We start from the raw sequence: 22,433 nt of genomic DNA, 5'->3' as shown, positions 1-22,433 counted from the left end.
AGAAGGCCTTTGAGGCATAAGCAAGCAAACATAGTCTGGGAGAGCTCCCAAGAGTTGAGTGAGTTCAAAGAGAATAAACAAGGGATGTGAAGGGAACTAGATGGAGATCAGTGACATTTAATTCATGATGGATTTAAAACCATTGCCTACCTCTAGTCAGGGTTGTGGAGGGATCTTACAACTATGCTGTTAAAGGATAGTGAGAGTGCTTCTCCATTATGTTGGAGTAATAGGAAATTAAATAAAGTAAAGAAACATTTGTTGACAATTTCTAGGTGCCAAAGAGCAGTCAAAGCACTTTCACATACATTATCTCATTTAATTCATGGAGCCATTAGGAAGGATGAGGACGACTTCTTTGGATTGATTTGTGAAGACCTCTAATACTCACGGTTTAAAAGTGCAAGATATTTTGCCCTATGAATTGTGATCCATATTAAAGACACACAGGGAAGGTTTGGTCAGAGGGAACAGGGAGTACAGAGCCAGGGAAGCCCAGGAGAACAAGGTGTGTCTGGAGAATGGCAGGTGGTTGACCTTGGTGAAGATGACGTGTTTGGTAAGGATGCTCGTGCCTGGGGCTGGAGCTGAGAGGGATGTGGGGCTTGTCATGCAAAAGGCTTAATATTAACCCTGTTCTCCTAGGTGAGTCTCAGAGACTTTTTCCTTTACTTTTAAGATGGTAAAGAGTCCACCTGCCATGTGGGAGATCTGGGTTCCATCCCTGGATTGGGAAGATCCCCTGGAGGAGGGCATGGCAAGCCTCCAGTATTCTTGCCTGGAGAATCCCATGGACAGAGGAGCCTGGCAGGCTAAAGTCTATAGGGTTTCAAAGAGTTGATAGGACCGAGGCAACCTGGCGCAGCATACAGCACATAGTTATTATAAAATATTGGCTATATTCCCTGTACAATATATCCTTGTAGCTTATTTTATACATAATAGTTTGTACCTCTTAACTCCCTACCCCTATATTGTCTCCCCACTAGTAACCACTAGTTTGTTCTCAGAGAGTTTTGTTTTGATTTTTGGCTGTGCTTGGTCCTCCTTTCGATGTGCAGGCTTCTCTAGTTGGCCTCTCTACTTATAGCACACAGTTTTAGTTGCCCTTTGGCATGTAGGGTCTTGGTTCCCCTATCAGGGTCCGAACCATTGCCCCCTGATTTGGAAGATGGATTCTTAACCACTGGACCATCAGGGAAGTCCCCTGAGAGAGTTTTTAAGTGGGGAGAAACACACTCTGATGAAGCATGTTGCATCAGACACACTTGATGAGGCAGGGTTCTGGCTGCAGGTGGAGAATGGACTAGAGGGCTGCACAGGCTGGACCGTGGGAATGGAGAGGAGGAGGAGGAAGGAAGTATGTGAAACTGGTCTGAGGGCATGAGTGGGCAGCAGATCTCTACATTGCTGATGAGGGATAAAAAGAAACACAAAGCACAGATTATTTTGGGGAGTGTGACCGGAGTTATAACTGCACATGAAAAGGCAAATAATGAGTTAATGAGAAAAACCAGCAGCCCCACCCATCTCCACCACTTTCAACTCTTTTAGCTGATTTACTTTTTGGTATTTGTCTCCATATCTGTAAACACGATTATATTATTACTGCATGCTTTTTCATTTTAGGTATTATCTATTGATTTGCTTTCACAAAAGAAACAGCTTTAAAAAAAACACCACCAACCTACTTGGTCCACAAACAGATAGCTTCATCATCCCCACTATCTTCACTTTATAGATGTTTTTAAACTATGTACACACAATTCACATATATATTTCCATGTGTACATAAATATGTATATAAATGCACAGAAAAATGTCCTGAAGGACCACATCAAACTAGGATCCAGGGGGACACTGACTAAAGGGGACTTTCATTCTACCTGTCTGGTTTAATTTTTTTTTTTTTTTGATAGATAAGAAGTGACTTATTAGTATAGGATGCTTGTGAGGCTTACAAGCAGGCAGGCAAGAAATGCCATGCTGAGCGCTTACTGGACTAGGGTTTCATAAACAAAAGAAAAGTGGGGAGGGGGAGAAGACCTTCTTTGTCTTTCTTGAGTAGATGTCATACTTCCGTCATCAGCTCCTACTCCAGGTTAGGCAGAGGAGTTTTCTTGTCCCTTCATGGTCCAGCTGTTCCACAAATTATTGTTTTTTATGTGTGCAGAAAGCATGTCCTAGGAATCAGTAACTTCCTGAGCTCACTGGGCAGGATGTGGGGCTCATGTTGTTGTTTAGTTGCTCAGTCGTGTCCTACTTTTTGCGACCCATGAACTGCAACCCATCAGCCTCCTTTCTCCAAGGGATTCTCCAAGCAAGAATACTGGGTTGCCATTTCCTCCTCCAGGGGATCCTCCCAACCCACGGATCGATCCACATTTCCAGCAGCTCCTGCATTAGCAGGTGGATTCTTTACCACTGAGTCACCTGGGGAGCCATACATTAATTATTATGTGTGTAGTAAAAAAAAAAAACTAATCCACACAGCAATAGTAAAAGGTAATTATCATTATCCACAGTTTACAGATGCAAAAACTGAAGCCCAGAGACTTAATTAATTTGTTCAAAGTCTTACAGCAAGCAAGTGGAACTGGTAAAAACCAGATTTGTGCCTGAAGGAAGAGAAGGGACCAGTGCTGGGGCAGGACAGGACGTCAAGTTGATAGCCAGGAACTCTAACAGGGGAGGTGCCATCTTTGGCAGAAAAGGATCATGAAGGCGGGAGGCAGGAGGCAGTCACGCGAGAGCTGTGGTTTGGGAGAAGACGTTCAGGGCTCTATGGGAGAAGGGGACTCACTAGATCGTTAGACAGACACCCTGGACTGAAGGAGGCAAGGTCATGGCCTCTCTCCTGCCTCTCCTTAGAGAGCATCCCTGGAGAACTCAGGAGCCAGGCATCTGCAGTGAGTCACTGGAATCCAGAAACTGATGGCAAGAGTGAGATCATCAAAAGGCAGGGAGCAGAGACAACAAGGCCCTTGGGGTCCAGGGAGCTCAACCAGTCTGGTTAGAGGCCACAGTCATAAAACCAACAAAGAATTCATATCTAATAGGTTCTCCTCAGGGCTCACATGAGTAGGTAAGAGAGTCACTGCGAGGCTGTGATACCAGGCAGGAGGACAAACAAAAACAGCCAGACCAAGGAGTCAAGCTGCAGCCTCTGTCCTGTGAGAATGCGGGATGTCTGGGGAGCAGGAGTCCGGGAGAGGTCGCAGCCAAGGCCACCGAAGACAGCCGGCCTCTCCCTCCTCATGATTCAGCTTCACCAGTGCCCGGGTCACCAGTCCCCTCCCACGGCCATGCAGGTGACAACCAAGAGGGTGAATGTGTCTGCCCGGTGACCTGGAATTACATGGCTGAGTTGGGGGTTGGACAGTGGAGATAAACTCAAGACTTACTCTGTTTGAAAGTTTCTGGCATTGAACTGGATTCTACACAGGTAAACACATGTGCCCCAACCCCACTAATTCATGCTTCAGCCAGTTCCCCACCTAAACACGGAGAAGCCTCTGACAAAACAGCGGGCTCTAACTTTCAGAAGCGGGCTTGACGCTCACAGGCAAACCACGTTATTCTCCTATTAGGCATAAACTATGTGACAAAACAATGACCTCAGATGAGTTCACTCTGAAATCACATGAGACAAAGCAAGGCCAGCTCATAATTCTGAGCACAAACAAAAAAACAGTCACTGTGCCACCCACAAAATATCAAACACTCCTTCCCATGCCCCCCCCCCCCCAAATGCTATTATTTCTTTACCCTCATTCTAATCTCCTCTCTCGGTAGAGAGGATTTTTTTTTTAATATATTTATTGGACTTCCCTGGTGGTCCAGGGGCTAAGACTCTGCACTCATAATGCAGAGGGCCCCGGTTCAAGCCCTGGTCAGGGAAATAGATCCCACATGCTACAACTAAAAAATCCTGTATGCTGCAATGAAGACTGAAGATCCCACATGCTACAATTAAGACCTGGTGCAGCCAAATAAATAAATAAATAATTTTTTTAAATTTATTTATTTATGGCTGTATGGGGTCTTAGGTGCAGTATGTGAACCTACATCCCCTGAATTGGAAGGCAGATTCTTAACCACTGGACCACCAGGGAAAGAACTGTAGAAAGAACTGATTGAGATAGTTATAAAATTTATCCTGCTTTCTGACAGCATTCTATCTAGAGAAAAATCCCTACTTTCTTTGTGTGTGCATCCGTGTGTGCTCAGTCATGTCCGATTCTTTGCGACCTCATGGACTATAACCCGCCAGGCTCCTCTGTCCATGGGATTTCCCAGGCAGGAATACTGGAGTGGGTTGTCATTTCCTCCTCCATGGGATCTTCCCAACCCAGGGATTGAACGCACGTCTTCTGCACTGGCAGGCTGATTCCACTGAGCCACCTGGGAAAACCCTATTTTTTTAGACCTGCCCCCAAATCGCCTAACCAAAGCCCACATACTGTCACAGGTTTTTGTTCTAACACTTTCTTTCTGAGATGTCCACAGTTCCCTACTCTTTTGATGCAAAGAGTAATAAGCCCAACGTGTTCAACTATAGGTGTATTTCTGGGGGTTGATGATTGGAGGACATTGATAACATTCAGTGTTTCTTTTCTTCATTCTTAGCCTCTGAGCTCTACCTTAGGGATCTGGAGCCAGGCTGTATGGGAGAAGATGGTACAAAGGCAGGAGGTGCTGTCAGAAGGGACAAAACAAGACATGTATTCACTCGACAAATATTGACTGGGCACCCACACAGGCCACACAGAGATCTAGGTGTGAAGGACAATAGACAAATAAAGCAGGATCCATGATTTTTCAGGAAGCTCTCATCTGGGGGCTTGAGAGGTGGGAAAGACAGGCTTCCCAGCTGGCTCAGTGGTAGAGAATCTGCCTGCTAATGCGGGAGCCACAGGAGACACAGGTTCAATCTCTGGGTTCGGAAGATCTCCCTAAAAGGAAATGGTAACCCACTCCAGTATTCTTGCCAGGATAATCTCATGGACAGAGGAGCCTGGCGGGCTACAGTCCACGGGGCTGAAAAGAGTTGGACTCAACTGAGCAACTGAGCACACACATAAGGTGGGAAAGACACATAAACAGATCATTATGATCTATAGAGCTAAGTGCGGTAATCGAGGGAAGAATGCCCTGGGGGCTGCTGCTGGCTCAAGAAGAGGTGCATCGACCCTCATGTGGTGAGGCAGGTGGGTACCAAGAAAGGCTTTCTGGGGAAGGGGATCCTTGAGGCCCTGGAGGGTGAGGACCATCTCGTGAGAAGGGACAAGAAGAGCAGGTCAGGGAGGTGACAAATAGCTTGATGAGTGGGGAATTTTACTTGCAATTGGTCTCACTAGAATGGAAAGTAAGAAGCAGTGTCTGGGAGGGATTAGGCTGGAGGCACTTAAAAACGGGTTTGGGCTTTATGCTTGCCCCAAAGAGGGCATCATGGAATGTCCATTGAATGTTCAGCAAGTCCTGACATGATGAGATTATGTTTTGCAACATCATTTGAAAGTCTGCAATTTACTTGATTTTGTCTGGTTTTGTGGGGTTTTTGTTTGTTTTGGTTTGGTTTTTTTCTGACCGAGCGGCATGTGGGATCTTATTTCCTCAACCAGGGATCGAACCTGCAGCTCCTAAGCAATTTACTTAAAAAGGCATAAAATTATAAGATGGACTGATGGATGGATAAAGGGGAGGATAGATGGGAAAAGGACTTGATAAAGCAATTGTAGTAAAGTGCTAATGATAGAATCTAAGTGGTAGATTATATAAATCTTAGATTTATATAGATTATATAAAATATTCTAACTCTTCTGTTTGAAAATGTTTGTAATAAACTTTGGATAGGGGGTTATGTTGGCCTCTGTCATGAAGGATGGATTGAGCAGGGTGAAGTCTAGAGGCAGGGAGACTTGACTGATGCATCTATAAGCCAAGGAAGGACAAAGGACAAATATTACCAGCAAACACAGGAATTTGAAGGGGCAAGGAAGGTTCTTCCCTAGATACTTCTGAGAAAGTATGGTCCTGTTGACACCTTGATTTCAGACATTCAGCTTCCGTAACAGTGACAGAATAGTTTCTCTTGTTTTAATCCACCCAGTTTGAGGCAATTTGTTAGAGCAGACTTAGGAAATTAATACAGGAGTTGAGGATGTCAAGGTAGAAGGCACTACCATGGAAAGATTATTATTTGTTATACCATACTGTCACATATTTTTTATCATATTTTACCTTTTCAATATGGCTTTTGTGTTTGCTTTCAGTTAAAAGACCTGAGTTTGAGCATCAATGCCAATACCTAATTCAAGAGGCTGTGAGGAACAAATGGAATACCGTGTATAAAACCATTTGATAAACTGTTAAACTCTCTAAAGAAGGTGTTAGTACTGTTATCAGCATGTGGAGGAGTCGAAAACACCTTGAACTAGAGAAGGGAAATCTAGGCCTTGGCCTCAGTGACTGCTTCACTTTCCAAACATAGCACTGTGTGAGTGTCTAGGACCCTCTTCAAGTTTTCAGCTTCTGAAAGATTCAAAAGTGCTTCTCTCTGTACGGGACAGAAGAGGGACAGGTTACAGGTCGTCCCCCCCCCCCCACCCTCCCCCCCCCCACAGGCAAGGAAGGAAGACCTTCCCAGATTTAAACCATGTCACAATATGTCCCTTCATTCACTAAGAACTGTGCGAGAAGGGTGGGAGAGGGAAGCCAAGATGAGTAAGAGGCAGCTTCTGCCCGCAAGGACTTCACAGTCTACTGAGGTGAGTGCAATGGCTTGGGAGTGTGGACCTTCCTACAGAAAGAGCCAGGAACCCCGACTGGGGAAGTCGTCCTGGACCAGGTGAGCTGAAGCTGCTCCACAACAGTTGAGTGGGGTTGCCAAGATACCAGTCCTTCCTGAGAAAGAGGAATTAGGAGATGGTTTCCACTAGTGAATGTTAGCAACCAACCACCTCATTCCAGGATCTGTGCTAAGCGTCAGGGGAGGGAGAAAGTATGAAATCTGCAGTCCGGGAGGCTCTCCTGTTCTTGTAAGGAGGCTAAATCTGCATACAAGAAAAGGAAACTATGAGATAAAGAGAGTGACGTCAACCACTCGGACTTTTAATACCGGATATAGTGGCTGTGAACTCTGCCCCGGGAAGATTTCTGAAAGAATGCAGGGGGCGAGGGGAGGGCGGGGGCGGGGATGTGGGTCCTCGTCACCTCGTCCCCCGTCGTCGCCTAACAGGCAGGTGAAGGCTGCTTCTGTAATCGACGGTGCCTAGAGGGCGACGCGGGAAACTTGACGGGGGAGCCCGGCCGGGGCTGACTGCGCGCTCCTGGAATCTGCGCTGGAGGAGTCGCCTCTGCCGGGCCGGACACCTGGATGCGCCCTGCCCCTGCGGAGACGCGCGCGCGGCCACACGGAGATCCGCGGGCGGCTCCCCACGCCTTTGTAATCCAGCTGTTTCCCAACTGGAACCGGATGGCTGTAAATGCCCGGGAAGCCCGCCCCATCCGCCTACCCCGCTCTCCACCCGGTTGAAGGGAATCGAAGAGGAAGAAACCTGTAATAGTCTGGAACTCTGGCGCAAATCCTGAGTCTTGCTCTCCGTCATCTTGTCATCCTCTTGGCTTAGGTTTCCTAGCCTCTCACCTCTTATTTTTACGGGATCATCCTGGAAACAGGGGCAGTCCTTCTTTGAGTTTAACTTTGCTGCCCACGATGCTGGTGGTGATGGTGGTGGTGTGGGGAGGTGGGTAGTTAGGAGGATGCACCTGGTCCTGAGATTAATTTTGAGGAAATCAAGGAAGAAAAAAAGGCAGACGATTTGCCTTTGAAAGTGAAACGACATCCTCTCATACTCCAGGTTAAACCAGTCTTTCTAAAAATTAAAATCTTTTCACACCTATGAAAGGATTTTTGGGTTCTGAGTTAGATCCACTCCCAAATACTGACCATGGGAGGCCACACTTACAGGATGTCTTAAATTTTTTGTGTGTCAACTTTTTCATTATGGAAAAATTAAAACACACATGAAGTGGAGAAATTAATATGATGAGCTCTTGTGCAACTATCACCGCCTTGGACAATGATCACCTCATGACCAATTTTGTTTCATCAATTGCCTCCCACTCATCCTCCCCCTTTCCCCAGTGTGTCATTTTTAAGCAAATTCCAGGCATATTTTATTAATAAAACTTCAATATACCAAAACCTCACTTTAAAGAGTACAATTATCACACCTTAAAAGTGCACAATTCCTTAATATAAATGTACTGTCTGTTAAATTTTCTCTCCTGTTTTAAAATTAGATTACAAAAAAGAAAAATAAAATTAGATTACAATTAATTCGTTCAAACCAGGATGCAAACAAGTCCACCACAGCGTTTGCTTGATATCTCTTTCAATCGTTAAGTTCCCTTTCTCTTATCTCCCCCACCTGCACCCCAAACCCTTTTCTTCAGGAAATTATCTGATGAAGATAACCGATTCTCTGTCCTGTGAATTTTCCCAAACTGGGATTTGCCGACTGCATTTCTGTTAGCATTGTTAAAATGATTCTGATAGATGGGTTTTAGGTTCAATATTTTTTGCAAGTATGCATCAAGTCATTACTTCCTATTGTATTACATTGAACGGCACATAATGTTGAATTGTCTTTCTTTTTATGATGCTAGCATTGATCAGTGGGTTCAAGTGTTGTCAGAATGATTCATCATTGTAAGATTCCCTGTAAGCTTTTCACATATGTTTCTAGCAGCTGTTGATAATTATTGCATCAGTCCTTTATTTCATTAGATGTTAAAAAGAATGATAGTCTTCCACCTTGTCTTCATTTCTTAGCTGGAGTTAAGAACTGTCCCTCAACCATTTGGTGATCTTAGATATGTTTCTACAAGAATGGTGGCATAAAAACTGTGTCTTTATTTACCAGTGTTCAGGAAGAAGTAAAGGTTTCTGAAAGAAAAGTGAAAGTTGCATAGTGATGTCTGACTCTAGGTAACCCCAGGCCAGACTACTGGAGTGGGTAAGCCTTTCCCTTCTCCAGAGGATCTTCCCAGCCCAGGGATTGAACCCAGGTCTTCCGCATAGCAAGTGGATTCTTTACCAACTGAGCCACAAGGGAAGCCCAAATAAGAATGCTGTGAGCAGGATTTGAACCTGCCCGGGCAAACCCCACTGGATTTCCAGTCCAGTGCCTTAACCATTCCACCATCACAGCTCAGTTTCTAGCATCTTCCAAAAGTGACCAGTGAGTTTTTAGTTGTCATGATGAACTGGTGGAAATTTTTTGTCTTTTGCATAGTTGACATATATTAATTAATTGTAGTTATTATTATCCTTATTCATGCTTAAAAGTGTCCCATCTTTAACCAGATATGGCTCCAGTAGCTTTCTCACAATCTGATGTGACAAAATGCTCCACGGTCATCTAGTGTATTTCTTCTCCCAGACCTGGAATTAGCCAGTTCTTCAAGGAGCCGTTTTGGCAGGAAATAATAAGATTTTCATCTGAGTGTAAGCAGGGCTTGCTCAGTGTATCCAGTGAGACTATTATTATTAATAATAGGGCTTCTTTGTGAAGGAAGCTAAGAAATACATTTTATTATTTTTTAAGGAAAATGCATCATGAGTTTATCACATTATGATTTTCCAATGCAAATTTGGGATCACCATGCTTTTATTTCTCTTCTTTTATGTCATAATCATAAGAGAAAACTAATCTTTCAGGTTGAAAATCTTGGTTCCTGGTAATGTTAACATAATTGCTTATTTTCTTTATCTTATTATATATGTGTATATATGTACATGTACATAATATATGGGCTACCCAGGTGGTTCAGCAGTAAAGAATCTGCCTGCTAATGCAGGAAACAGGTTGACTCCCTGGATCAGGAATATCTTCTGGAGAAGGAAATGGCAACCCACTCCAGTATTCTTGCCTGGAAAATCCCATGGACAGAGAAGCCATAGAGTCACAAAAGAGTCAGATATGACTTAGGGACTAAACAACATAATACATAATAAATTCAGAATAACAACAAAAATATTATTATCAAGAAGATAACTGAAAATTTTAAGTTTTATTTTCAGTTCTTTTTGTCATTAGGCTATATTCCACTAAGGAGATACAGCTAAATTACTGTGTTTTAAAGTCACCTAAAATAACTCCTAAGAAGTTACCAACTACAGAGAATTTAAGCTACCAACTACATACAGAGATAGGTTCCTCTTGTTTTAATTTTGTTTTATAATGATGTAAAATATTTACATAATTCCAAAGCCTAATTTCTATGTCTTCCACTTGGTTTTCCCTCCTCCCAAAGGTAAGTGTTTTTGTTAGGTTTTGGTTTATCCTTCCACTTAAAAAATAAATATAAGCTAAAAAAATGTATATTTACATTTCCCCTTTTCTTAGGTAATGTGTAACATGCTGTGTGCACTATTTTCCATCTTGGCTTTTTTTCACCTAATATATCCTGGAGGTCATCCTAAAATAATAGACAGATAGTCCTCACTTGCAAAAGGTCTAGACCTGACTGAGTCTCTGGGGAGACAACCACCAGCGATCCAGCGTCATGTTTTTCAGGTCCCTCAAAAGCAAGAGGTCTAGATGGGCCAAGCCTGCACACACTCTCAAGGGCATCGAGGATAAAAGCCACAGCCTCAAATCAGTGTGTGGTCCCCTGAAATCTGCATCTCAACCAACATTCTCATTGCAGAATCTTCATTGTTACCTATTGATTTATAATGCGACAATAAATAGCCTTGTGTATTTGAAGCTTCCTTTTCAACCTAGGTATACTGGGGAGAAAGGTAAAAGTAAACGGTGGGGTGGGGGCCGTGGGGGGAATTTCAGAGATATCAGGCCTCCATCAAGAAGCCAAAAGAGTGTAACTTTCCTAAAGTGTTCCTGGAAGTCTAGCTTCAACCCTACAGCACATATCCCACACAACCCAAAGCGAGAGGGTAACGGGGAGGAGACACAGAGGAAAGCAAAGGAACAGCTCTAGGGACTCAGGGTGATCTGGGTGCCGGGAAACAGGAGCCGGAAAAAGGGGAAGATCTGCCCTGGAAACGAGGCGTGGAAGGTGTAGAGGTGGTTGCTCGTGGTGGCGTCGCAGAACACGATCTCGCCGCACTCGTGATTCACGCGGACGCCCACTTTCCTGGGACAGACCGAGAGATCCTCGCGGGTGCCGGCCGCGGTGAGCGCCTGGCACTCGGAGCCCGCGATGCGCAGCGCCCAAAAGCCACTCAAGGGCTCTATCTGCAACATGCCCTTCCTAGGTACTGGCTCCGAGGCCACGCCCACCACGCAGCCCCCGCCCCCGGGCCCTTGGAGCTCCGCCTCCCAGGTCTGGCAGCCGGAGCAGAGGCCTGGCAAGCCCAGGACACAGCGGAACGGATAGAAGCGCTCGGGGTCGGTGGGCTCAGCGCAGACGCTCTGAAGAACCGGCGTCAGCGTCACTGTCTTCAGATCCTGGGAAATGATGAGATCTGGGTGAGCCGAGGCCGCATCCAGGGTCAGTGTGTCTGCGGAAAGATGAGGAGAAAGAGGGGCAACCCCAGGTCAAGCCATCCGGCCCCCTTTAGGATGGCTTTCCCTACATAGTCACAGTCACCTTTGCCCCCAGAGACGTCCTAGCCCCCCGCCCCCTCCTTGGCGTTAATCCCTAAATTTCACCATATGCAGCTCTGAGGGTGGTCTCCATTGGTGGTGGGGAGGTGTCATTTCAACACTCAGAACTGAGACTATCTCCTCTTCCTTCCCCGTTTCCTGTGGTCCTCATATCTAGAACAAGATTTGAGGCTTCTATAAGAGATGTCGAGGTTCAGATGGTCTGAGCTCGAGTAATTTTCTAAAGTACAACCCCTCAAAAACAGGGTTCAGTGGAGGGGTGGAGTACAGAAGGAGGAACTGTCAGCCCCCTTCTCACCACATATGCACACTTTGGGGGGCGGGGCGGGGCGGTGGGTGCGCAGCATGCAGTATCTTGGTTCCCCCACCAGGGTTGGAACCCACTGTCCCTGAAGTGGAAGCATGGGGTCTTAACCACTGGGGAAGTCTGCCCCACACACACTTTTAATTGGATTTGGATATTAAGTTATAGCTTGTTAAAGGTAGAAGGCCCCCACCCTTGGGGAGCTGTGGTTCCAGTCCTTGCCAAAGACTTAGGAATGGGAGCCTCATCCTCTTACTCCTGTCTGTGTCTTAGTTGCTCAGTCATGTCCGACTCTTTGCAGCCCCACAGACTGTAGCCCGACAGGCTCCTCTGTCTATGGGATTCTCCAGGCAAGAATACTGGAGTGGCTTGCCATTACTATCTCCAGAGGATATTCCCAACCCAGGGATCGAACCCCGGTCTCCTGCGTTGCAGGCAGATTCTTTACTGTTTGAGCTACAGGGAAGTCCTTGTCTTACTCTAGTATGATTTAATGTTTACTTACTGGATGGGGCGTGTAGGAGAAATGGAGGATGTGGGAATGTGGGGAAAAGGAAGAAGAGTGGTCAGAATCATGGGATGAGTTAGGTGGATTGGGGCCCAGGTAGTTCTTACTGGTCTCTAGATTCCACCCTAGCTAAAATGATGCCTTGGTAGTTGAAAAAAAATAGTGGGCCAGAGCAGCCAACTATAGCGACTTCCTTTATCCACCAGGGGGCACCACAGCCAAAGCAGTAAACAGAAGCCTAGTGCTGGGTCATCCTCCTTTTGCTTAAGAACACCTGCTCCCTTCTCCAAGTTCTCACCTCCATCCCCATCTCCACTCCCTCAGGGACCTTTCACTATTCTCAGCCACTCACCTATCACCGTCTTGAGCTCTTCAATATTCGTAGCTCCAGGGCTCCCCAGGTTGTCAGAGCTGTCCAGGTTTGATGAATAAGAAACAAAAGAGGCCGTGTTTCGGCTCCGGAAGAGTGGGCTGAGTGAAATTGAGAGTTTGGGATTTGGCAGCACTGATTTAGTTGTTCTGTCAACTTTGAGGGAGAAGGAGAGGAGAGAAGAGAGGTCAGTGGGGGCAAAGCAGCAATGCCAGAAAGTGCTACCAAGCTCTAGACACAGCAGGAGGAATCAGGGGTAGACTCAGGAAAGTGAAACTGCCCACATGGTTCCAGTAGCTGGGGACCAACAGAAATTCTTGGGCTTGCCTTACTGAATGATAGATAAGGGAACAGTTTATTAAAACCCCTCTAATTGTAAGCTGTCTCCACTGGTTAAGCTTACTTTAGTTATTTTTTTCCCTCTAATTGTAATTTTTCCTTTTAATTGTATGTGTGTGCACTAGTCACTCAGTCATATCAGACTCTTTGTGACTCCGTGGACTGTAGCCCACCAGGCTCGTCTGTCCATGGAATTCTCCATGCAAGAATACTGGAGTGGGTAGCCATTCCCTTCTCCAGGGGATCTTCTCGACCCAGGGATAGAGCCAATCTTCCACATTGCAGGTGACTTCTTGACCATTAACTGCATACCCTCCAGGTGCTTGGGTGGGGACAGCATTTCACCCCCTGTGGACTTGGAGGTTCCTTGACTTCACCATTAGAAGCCACCAGCATTCAGGGGCAGGACTCTTACCTGGAGGGGTCAGCTCAGGCTCCGAGGTTTTGTTCACTTTAGGATAGTTTTTCTCTGACAGGTGCCCTAGGAATTGGTGAGAGAAAACCAGTGTTGATCTCGATAACTGGAAGCTGCGAACTAAAAACCAAACAGCCTGCCACCATCAATAAGTACAAGAATTGGTGATTCTCAGTAAGGGCTGCCCCCAGGTCATGAGGAAGTATAGAAGCCTTTCAGGTTGTCCCAATGCCTGCAAAGAGGGGGTACTCTACTGGCCTAGAATGTTTCCTGAGGCCTGGGATGTGATTCAGCAGACCGCAAGGCATAGAGCACAGTGGAGGCTTGCCATGCGCAAACACCGATAGCTCCTCTGGTGGAGAAACATTGGCGGAACAGAATCTTAAGTTCTGCTCTCGGCTTTGGAAGGCATTGTGTAGTTTCTGGCTTTGGCAAAATGATTTCTAATGCTGTCTTTTCCACTTAATAGTCATGTGACTTGGGTAATTGACTTCACCTCTCTGAAGTTGCAGGGGCCTTATTGATCGCAAATTGCCAATAATAACACCTGTCTAGGAGGATGGTAGTGAGATTTTGAACTTCTAGATGTGGACTGCTTAGCACATGGTGGCTCTTGAAGAAATGGTACTTCTGGTGTTAACATCTCAGATAGCAGGGCCATCTCTGATGGCTTGGGCATAGGCTGCGGTTACAGGGGGTCTCCCTCCCCTGGGCTGTCATGACCTGACTTACAACCAGAAACCCAGCCCATGGCTGATGGCAGCTACTACTGCAGAGACTGAGCTGCTTTTGTCTTCTCCTTGTCTTATCTTTTCCTCCCTTACTCTGAGGAATGGAGGAATAAATTTGCAACTTTCTGTTACTTTTTTGTGGGGGCAGGGGGGGGGAGGCATGTCATACAACATGTGGGATCTTAGTTCCCCAACTAGGGATCAAACCCATGCCCCCTGAATTAGAAGTGTGGAGTCTTACCCACTGGACAATCAGGGAAGTCCCAGAATTTTCTGTTACTTTTAAATATTTCAAAATTTTGGGATTAGTCTCTGTTTTGTGAGTTACCTGAGTTTAAAATAATAAAATATATCCATATGCCTGTGCTTCTGCCTTGATGAGGAATGGGGATTCACCTATATTTGGCCTCCGTGTAACCAGAGAGAATTCTTCCCCTTTGCTTTTTTCACTTTCCCCAAATGGCAGGAGCAGTCATCACTTACAGCTCTTTCTGTCTTCCTCAGTCATGCCTCTGAGGAATTTGCTTTTATCTTTCTTGCTGTCAGCCTGGAGATTGTCTGTGGAGAGAGAAAAGAATGAGATGGAGTAAATTCAGAGAGTTTGAACCAGGAACCCATGATCACACAGCGGGCACCAAATTTCAAATGCCTTGAACTTGACTCTCATATTCCTAGTGGACCAAGGTGTAAAACTCTGAGAGATGCTCTTTCTGTTATCCTGGAGTGGCTCTCTGGCCCAGCACTGTCCAGTAGAAATACCCTCAAGTCACAAATAACATATTAAATTTTCTAGTAGTCACCAGGGAAGGGCTTCCCTTGTAGCTCAGTCAGTAAAAAATTTGCCTGCAGTACAGGAGACCTGGGTTCAATCCCTGGGTCTGGAAGATCCCCTGGAAAAGGAAATGGCACCCCACTCCAGTATCCTTGCCTGGAAAATCTCATGGACACAGGAGCCTGGTGGGCTGCAGTCCACAGGGTCGCAAAGAGTTGGGTACGACTGAGTGACTAACATTTACTTACTTTCTTAGTAGTCACATTACAAAAAGTAAAGTGAAAAGAAGCTGATAAAATTAATTTTTAATTATATCTTCTATTTAAACCATTATTTAACATGTAAATCCATGGCTGATTCATGTCAATGTATGGCAAAAACCACTACAATACTGTAATTAGCCTCCAACTAATAAAAATAAATGAAAAAATTTTAAAAGTAAATAAATAAGTAAACCATTATTTTAAAAATATTGCCTTTCAACCTATAAAAAATTATTACTATATTTTACATTCTATTTTCACACTAAGTCTTGTGAAATCTGACATGTTTCCTTCACTAGCAGCACACCTGACTTTGGACGAGCCACATTTCAAATGCCCAAGTGCATGTGTGGCTAGTAGCCAACATATTGGGCAGCACAAATCTAGGCCCTTCCTAGTGAGGAGAACTGAGGAGAAAGGGCTGAGGGACAAAAGGTGCTGTTTGGCCTCACGCTTTGGCTTCAGAAGAAGGTCTGCTGTGGTGCCAGCCACTCAGGCACAGGCTGTGGTAAAGGATGGTCCCACCTACTTAAAGCCTGGGTGGCAATCCCTCTCCTCCCGATAAGAGAAGACTCAAGAGAGGAAAGGCAAGGGAGCTCCAGACCAAGGCGCCCAGTGCCCTTCTGTCCTGGTTCTCCCCAAGGAGGGAGTTCTGTGCCCCCATCTCCCAGACATGGAGGGCTGTCAACGTCTGTGTACCCTCATGGAAATAGGGGCAGAGGACAAAAGACTATGTGTGGTTGGAGAATGAGCCCATAACTCAGGGACGATGGCCTGTGTCCAGCCTGCACTTGCTGTAGGGGTGCTGGACTAAGGGAAGAGCTATAGAGTGGGACTCCTAGATGAGGGGCTGCCTCTGGGCCTCTGTACCCTTCTAGTCCAGGACAGGAGACAGCCAGCCCTGGGTATAGGTGGAGGGAGACACAGGGGATCTCCTCTGAGGGCCACCAGCCCAGCCATAGGGAATGTTCAGCGACCCTCTTATGAGGGATCCACACACCTGGAGCCAGAGCAAACACTGGCCAGGAATGCTATGCTTCCAGGGCCTTCAGGGTCCAGCCACCAACCCCCTCCACCTCTGGTTTCCCAGACCCAGTCATTCCCCAACAGGAGGCAACCATCCTCAGACTAGGCAGCTATGGAGATTAGACCAGTGTTGTAAGTAGGCCCCCAGCACCCCCTCCATCCAGTGGACTTTAAGAGGGCCAGGTGGGAGTTAGGGGACTGCGTGTGGGGGTAGGGGGGAGAAAATACAGCAGACCACGTTCATCTGTGCCAAAAGGTAAAGAGTGTATTTGTAGCCCCCTTCTCCATGCCCAATCCCAGCCTGTGCCAAAGTGAAAAGGTAATAAATCCCTTTATTGAAATTCTAAACTGAAGCAAAACTATTTAATTTTATTTTTTAGATTGTAGTTCTTCTATGTGAGATTGAACCCAGGCCATGGCAGTGAAAGGCCAGCATCCTAACCACTAGGCCACCAGGGAACTTCAGAACCAAATTGGAATGACTATGAAAACCTGAAATGACTATGAAATTGTTGGATTACATGAGATTACATCACGTGGGATGGGAGAACTGGACAAAGCAAAGCAGTTACTAGGGAAAAGAAAAGTTCAAAACAACAAAATTAAGAACAAAACTCTGTGTCTGGGGAGTGGAGATTCTTAGCTGAACGAGTGGTATTCTTGGGGGCATTATCCTGGTCCTCTTTTTCCAGAGGCATATGGGAGGGATCTGGGGTTGGGAGACTCTTGTGATATTTCCTGGGAGAAAACTCCATCCAGCTCTCTCTACTCCTGGTTTAGACAAGCACAACCTTTGCTGTGAAGGGAGTCCTTATAATACATAGCTGTCTTCCTAGTTGTAATCCCAGACATGTTTTTGAAAAATATCTGACCAAATATCTAAAGCCCAAATCATCTATTTCTGTCTGACTTCTGTTTCCCTGAAAGGCTGCAAGAAGGATTTCCCTAAAATGTCATTGACTTTGAATCTATTTTCTTGTGTTCTGTAGTCAGAAATAGATTGAACCCCAGTTCTGGCCCACCAGACAACTGGTCTACCACCTCCCTGCCAGTCACTGTGCCAGGCATGAGAACCTCTCGCAGCTTTCACAAGAAGAGTCAGGGAGGCAAACAGGTGAAACATGAAGACAGAGTGCAAGAAATGCCTGAAAAGACAGATGCCTGGAAAGTGCCCGGCAGAGAGCCTGGCATTGGAAATGTCCTCTATAATTACTATTGGCATGGATGAGCTACAGTTCCATTTCTTCGGGATGATGGAGGAAGAATCCCCCAAAGGGAGGTGAACTGAGTTAGTGACAACCTCTTCCTTACCTTTGAATCTCTTCAGGCTCTCTGTGAGGGAATCATGCCGTGATTTGATGTCACTGAGTTTTTTCTCCAGGCCCATTGAAACAGGGGTTGGGTTGAGAAAGCTAAATCCTTCACTCCTAGGAAGATATGGCTGAACTGGATGGTGAGGTCAAGGGATGGGGTGCAGGGGAGGAAGAGCTGTGACAAAGAGGTGGGGATGAGGTGATGGAGCCTTGGGGGTAGGGAAGGAAATCAGAGGATAGTGAGCTGAGAGTCAGGAGGCCAGGGCTAGGGATATGGGGCCAGGGTGAGGTGGGGCGTAGTGTGATATGGAAATGCAGATGGGAGATAAGCCAGAAAGAAGCAGAGAGGAAGGGGGCAGAGAGATGGGGTAGGAGACCCAGGAGCCATCTAGTTGAGCAAGGGGTCATGCAGGAAGTGCAAGCAAATAGGAGAATCTGTGATGAAGAAATAGGAAAGTAAAGAGAAACAGCTCTTCTCTTTAGTAACCAACTCAGCTTAAGCTGCAGCCTAAGTACCTGACTGCAGTTAGACAGAGTAGACAGGAACTTGGGAGGGAAGAATGTTGAGTATTTGAATGTATGTTGAGCATTGTAAGATGAATGAATCAGTGGGCAAAATGCACTTGGGGTGGCCCATCATACCTGCACAAGGCAATTTTGATGTCCTAGAAGAGAAAGAAAAACAGCACAGTCTTAGCACTTGGCTGATTCATGGGAGCCAAGGAGGAAGTACCGACCATGCAGGGCATGGGGTAGAGCAGGTGGAATGAGAACATCTCTCTTCCCATACGAACATCTCCATAAAGGTTCCTCCAGGAAGTGTCCCATATGTCAGTAGGCAGGAAAATGATCAGACCTCAAGAGGAACTAACTGACTTGTTTGAAAATAAGTTTTGTCTCCGAGACTAAACCGGAGAAGGGAGAAGACAGACAGGAAAAGGGCTGGAATGGCTTTGTGTGGTCTTTCTTTAAAAAAAAAGAAATGGATTTCTGAACTAGTGGGAGTGGGAGACAGATTCAGGAGGGAGCTCAGCTTATCTTGTGCACCACCTAGACCCGCACTGTCCAGTATGACAGCCACCAGTCACACGTGGCTATTGAACACTTTGAAACATGGCTAGTATGACCAGGAACCAAATTTTTAAATTTTATTAGAGTCACCAATCCAAATTTAAATTAAAAAAAAAACTGAAATAGTGTAAAATACTTTTTCCATTGACCACAACTATATTGATTTGGTCAGAGTCATTTAATTCAACCATTCAAAATATAATGTCTGAACTGAGATCTGCCAAACATATACCAGATTTTACAGACTCAATTTTTTTAAAGGAAGAAGTTCATAAAATATTTCATTAATACTTTAAAAATATTGGTTAATGATTGAAATTATAATACTTTGGATATATTGGGTAAAATAAAATATTTCACTTAATTTTACCTGTGTTTTTTTTATCTTTTTAATGTGGCTACAAGTAAAAAGTTTAAGTCATATTTGTGGCTTGCAAAAGAATTCTAAATTACACATATAGCTCACATTGTATTTCTAAATTATATACATAGTGTGAAATATATTTGTAAATTATGGCTCACACAGTGTTTCTATTGGACAGCAGTGAGCTGGGGTAAGGAAGATGGAGGCAACTCTGGTATCCTGCCACGTGACCAGTGCTCTGATCTGTAACTGGGGAGGGGTCCCTATGTTTTTACAACTTGGTCCCCAAGGGACACACACCTGGAGCAGCTGGCCTGGCGGCAGACACTGCCTGGACTTCAGGGAATCCTTAAGCTTCCTGAGATTGTCCAGCTGCATCTTGGTGGAAACGACATAGAATTTCTCCCCCTTGGAGATCTCCTGACCCAGCCAGTTGATCCGGGACAAGAGGAAGCTCTTCTCCTCCATTAGCACCTGATGCAGCTGGTTGAAGGCTGTGATGACCTTCTGCTTCTCTAATTCCACCTGGGTCTGGGGGCAAGAAAGTGGACATTCAGAAGATGAGGCGATGGCCTCAAAGTTCCTTCTATCTCATTTTATTCAAAGTTATCATTTTATTAAGTTTATTCTGAGCAACGTGCAGTGGCAGACATGGAGGAAAGGAAATGGGAGGAGAACAAACTTTTGAAAGCCCTTACTATGTGCCTTGTTTTCATTTTAGGTTATTTATTTACATATTTTGCCTTCAAGGACAGGTAGCTAATACTTAATACCTAAGTATTAAGTACTCATATTTCCAGAAGTCTTTTCAGTTTATAATCTGCTTTCACATAGATTTTTTTTTCCTTTTTACACACACCCACACACAAAACAGGTACAGATATTTGAGTGGGTTCATAGTGTCTTCATTTTCTAACTTGAGAAGTCAGTTTCCAGGTAAGTAAGAGACTGTGAGGGGCAGAGACGGGTCTTGAAACTGGTATTTCCAATTCTGAGACCAGCACCAGCTTTCCTTACACTACCTGTCCCCAGGTGGAGGAGACCAAAGCAGCCAACCTACTCCAACAACACGAGGCTGGACGTGGAAGGTGCTAGCACTGGCAAACCAAGTGCTGTAGAAGAGGAGAAGGCTGGAACACACCCTTACCCCTGATGCCACAATTCTTTCTGTCCCTCCTACACTCCATCCCATTCTGTATCTGTTTCTTTGTCAATGAGGTCTTTTTGAGTGGTCAGTGTAATAAGGAATTCTAGGAGTTTTGCAGAGATACTGTTTCTGCTTTTGAGCTCATGGACAGAGAGACCCACACCTGAGTTTTTTCTTACCATGAAGACATTGATCCTGTGTTCACCTTGTGACTTCATCTGAATTATCTCCCTCTCCTTTTGCTGCAAGACCTCAATTTGTGATTGGATCCGCTCCTGTTGGGAGAGAGTTGTCTTGGCAAGTTGTGCCTGGAGCCCTCCTGACCTCGTGATGCCCTCCTGATCTCTTGGGATGGTGGGCGAGTCCTTGTGTCATTATTAATAGATCCCCCTTTCCTGTTAAAGCTGGGGGCTGGGGTGTGATGGGGGAGGAAGAACTCTGGAGCCTAAGTGACCTACAAGAAAGGAATGTGGTAATAAGTTACAGCTAATAAATTATGACTAACATTTGGATGTGCTTTGGGGGTTATCAAAGGACTTCCACAAACCTTCTCTCATTTGTCATACCTACGACTCTTAAGAAGTACAATTTGTGTGCCCCATTTAAAGAGGAGGCACCTGGAGCTCAGAGAGGTAAAGTGACTCCTTGAAGGATCTATAGAAAGTTCAGGAGTCTGAACCTGAACTTACACCTCTGACTCGAAATTCCGTGTTCTTTCCATTCTCCATTATACCTTGGTCACAACAAGCATCAGTTCTCCAGTCTTAGACTTTTGAAACTACTGGGCATGACGGCAAATTTTCTACTCAGATGGGGGCAATGGGTACAAACCCAGAGGGAGGAGATGACAGTTTCCAGGTCCTCACTGAACTCCTGGACTGATGGGGGAACATAAAAGGGACCCCCAAATATCTACCTGATAACTCTGGGCAGCTTCTTCTATCAGAGTTGCGTTGTGGGTTTTGTGGTCCTTGGATTGACAACACACCACGCAGAGGAACTTGCCATCCACCTCACAGAAGTAATGACATTTCTCTCCGTGCCTTAGACATCTCAGCTCTTCCTTTTCTGGCTGCATCTCCGAGGGATCCATAGCTTGGATTTTCTCCACCAGATTTACCAAGAGCCAGTTGGGCGTGATCGTGCCCCTCCTCACAATTTTGTTGCAGAGGGGACATTTAAGGATGCTGTCTGCTGCTCCCCTGGTCTGAGTGATGCAACTGAGGCAGAAGTTGTGCCCGCAGTCGATGGTAGCAGGGTACTGCAGAATATCCATGCAAATGGGGCAAATCACTTCTTCTTGAAGCTTACCGGAAAACTGTTGATGGGCCATGATGGGGCCAAGGGCTTCTTCAAGTCTGTTGGAAGTCTAGAAGTCAGCTGTGGACATTGGTTCTAGGAAAAGAGAAAATAACAGAGACGATGGAGGTCAGAGTCTATTAATTAGAGAATCAGAGAGAGAGGAAAAGGAGAGAGGAAAAAAACAATAGTAGCAGAGAGTCAAAATTAGAAGGTAGGAAATATTATAAAGAGGGAAACAGATGGGCAATGCTATCTCACTGCCTCTTGAGAATGAATGGATTCAGCAAATGAATATACAGTGCTTATAAAATGGGGTAAGTATTCCTGAACCTTGGACTAATTAAAGGTATTTATGAGGCAGTTAACTGAGATTAGAAGGGCACCAAAGTCCATCCCCAGAGGTTCAGGGAAGGAGTGGAGGGACAGGAAAATGCTTCCCGAAAGGTCACAGCCAGTTCACCAGTAATGATTTGAGCATCTCATGCAGAGCCCAAACCTTGGGAGAACATATGAAAAGGAAGCGGATAATTCTCTACCTCTTATAATTTGGTTCCACACTTTTAAGTATTTTGTGCAAATATAGAAAATATAATCACCCGCTCAGGGAGTTTCCAGTTAAAAGGAGAGGCAACCATTCCTCCCCTGGGGAGATGCCTAGTACAGTGGGACCAGCAAAGAACTTCCTTGCTGAAAGGTCATTCTCTGTTCTCCATCCTAGTTGACTTTTTTACTTCCCTGCAGCACCTGGATCAGTCTGTCCTCTTCTGGATTTTTTTTTTTTTTCCAGACATCTTAAATACTCTGGTGTGTCCATGCTCATTCTTCGTTGTTTCTGTTTCTTCCTACTTCTTGGTGCTTACTTGATCTCT

The 22,433-nt window shown here is 45.3% G+C and overlaps 1 protein-coding gene and 2 non-coding genes across 3 annotated transcripts; 1 reads left to right on the top strand and 2 right to left on the bottom strand.

The window, feature by feature from the left end:
- The first annotated feature begins 3,828 nt into the window (after positions 1-3,828).
- TRNAM-CAU (transfer RNA methionine (anticodon CAU)) lies at positions 3,829-3,901 on the top strand. The gene has a single exon. It is a non-coding gene; the product is annotated as a tRNA-Met (tRNA).
- A 5,235-nt stretch (positions 3,902-9,136) lies between these two features.
- Positions 9,137-9,218, bottom strand: TRNAS-GGA (transfer RNA serine (anticodon GGA)). Its single transcript has one exon. It is a non-coding gene; the product is annotated as a tRNA-Ser (tRNA).
- Positions 9,219-10,239: 1,021 nt separating this feature from the next.
- Positions 10,240-22,031, bottom strand: TRIM31 (tripartite motif containing 31). The gene is made up of 9 exons (XM_070456866.1): positions 21,179-22,031; positions 20,442-20,537; positions 19,416-19,646; positions 18,323-18,345; positions 17,679-17,794; positions 14,790-14,864; positions 13,576-13,641; positions 12,804-12,977; positions 10,240-11,533 (listed from the first exon to the last, which is right to left on the bottom strand). The coding sequence occupies exons 1-9, from the start codon at positions 21,593-21,595 to the stop codon at positions 11,007-11,009; spliced, it is 1,725 nt and encodes a 574-aa protein (XP_070312967.1). The 5' UTR covers positions 21,596-22,031; the 3' UTR covers positions 10,240-11,006.
- Between the last annotated feature and the right edge of the window lie 402 nt (positions 22,032-22,433).

The sequence above is a fragment of the Odocoileus virginianus genome, chromosome 27 (genome assembly GCF_023699985.2).
Source record: "Odocoileus virginianus isolate 20LAN1187 ecotype Illinois chromosome 27, Ovbor_1.2, whole genome shotgun sequence".
Classification (NCBI taxonomy): Eukaryota; Metazoa; Chordata; class Mammalia; order Artiodactyla; family Cervidae; genus Odocoileus; species Odocoileus virginianus.
This window is presented reverse-complemented; position numbering and strand designations above follow the sequence as displayed.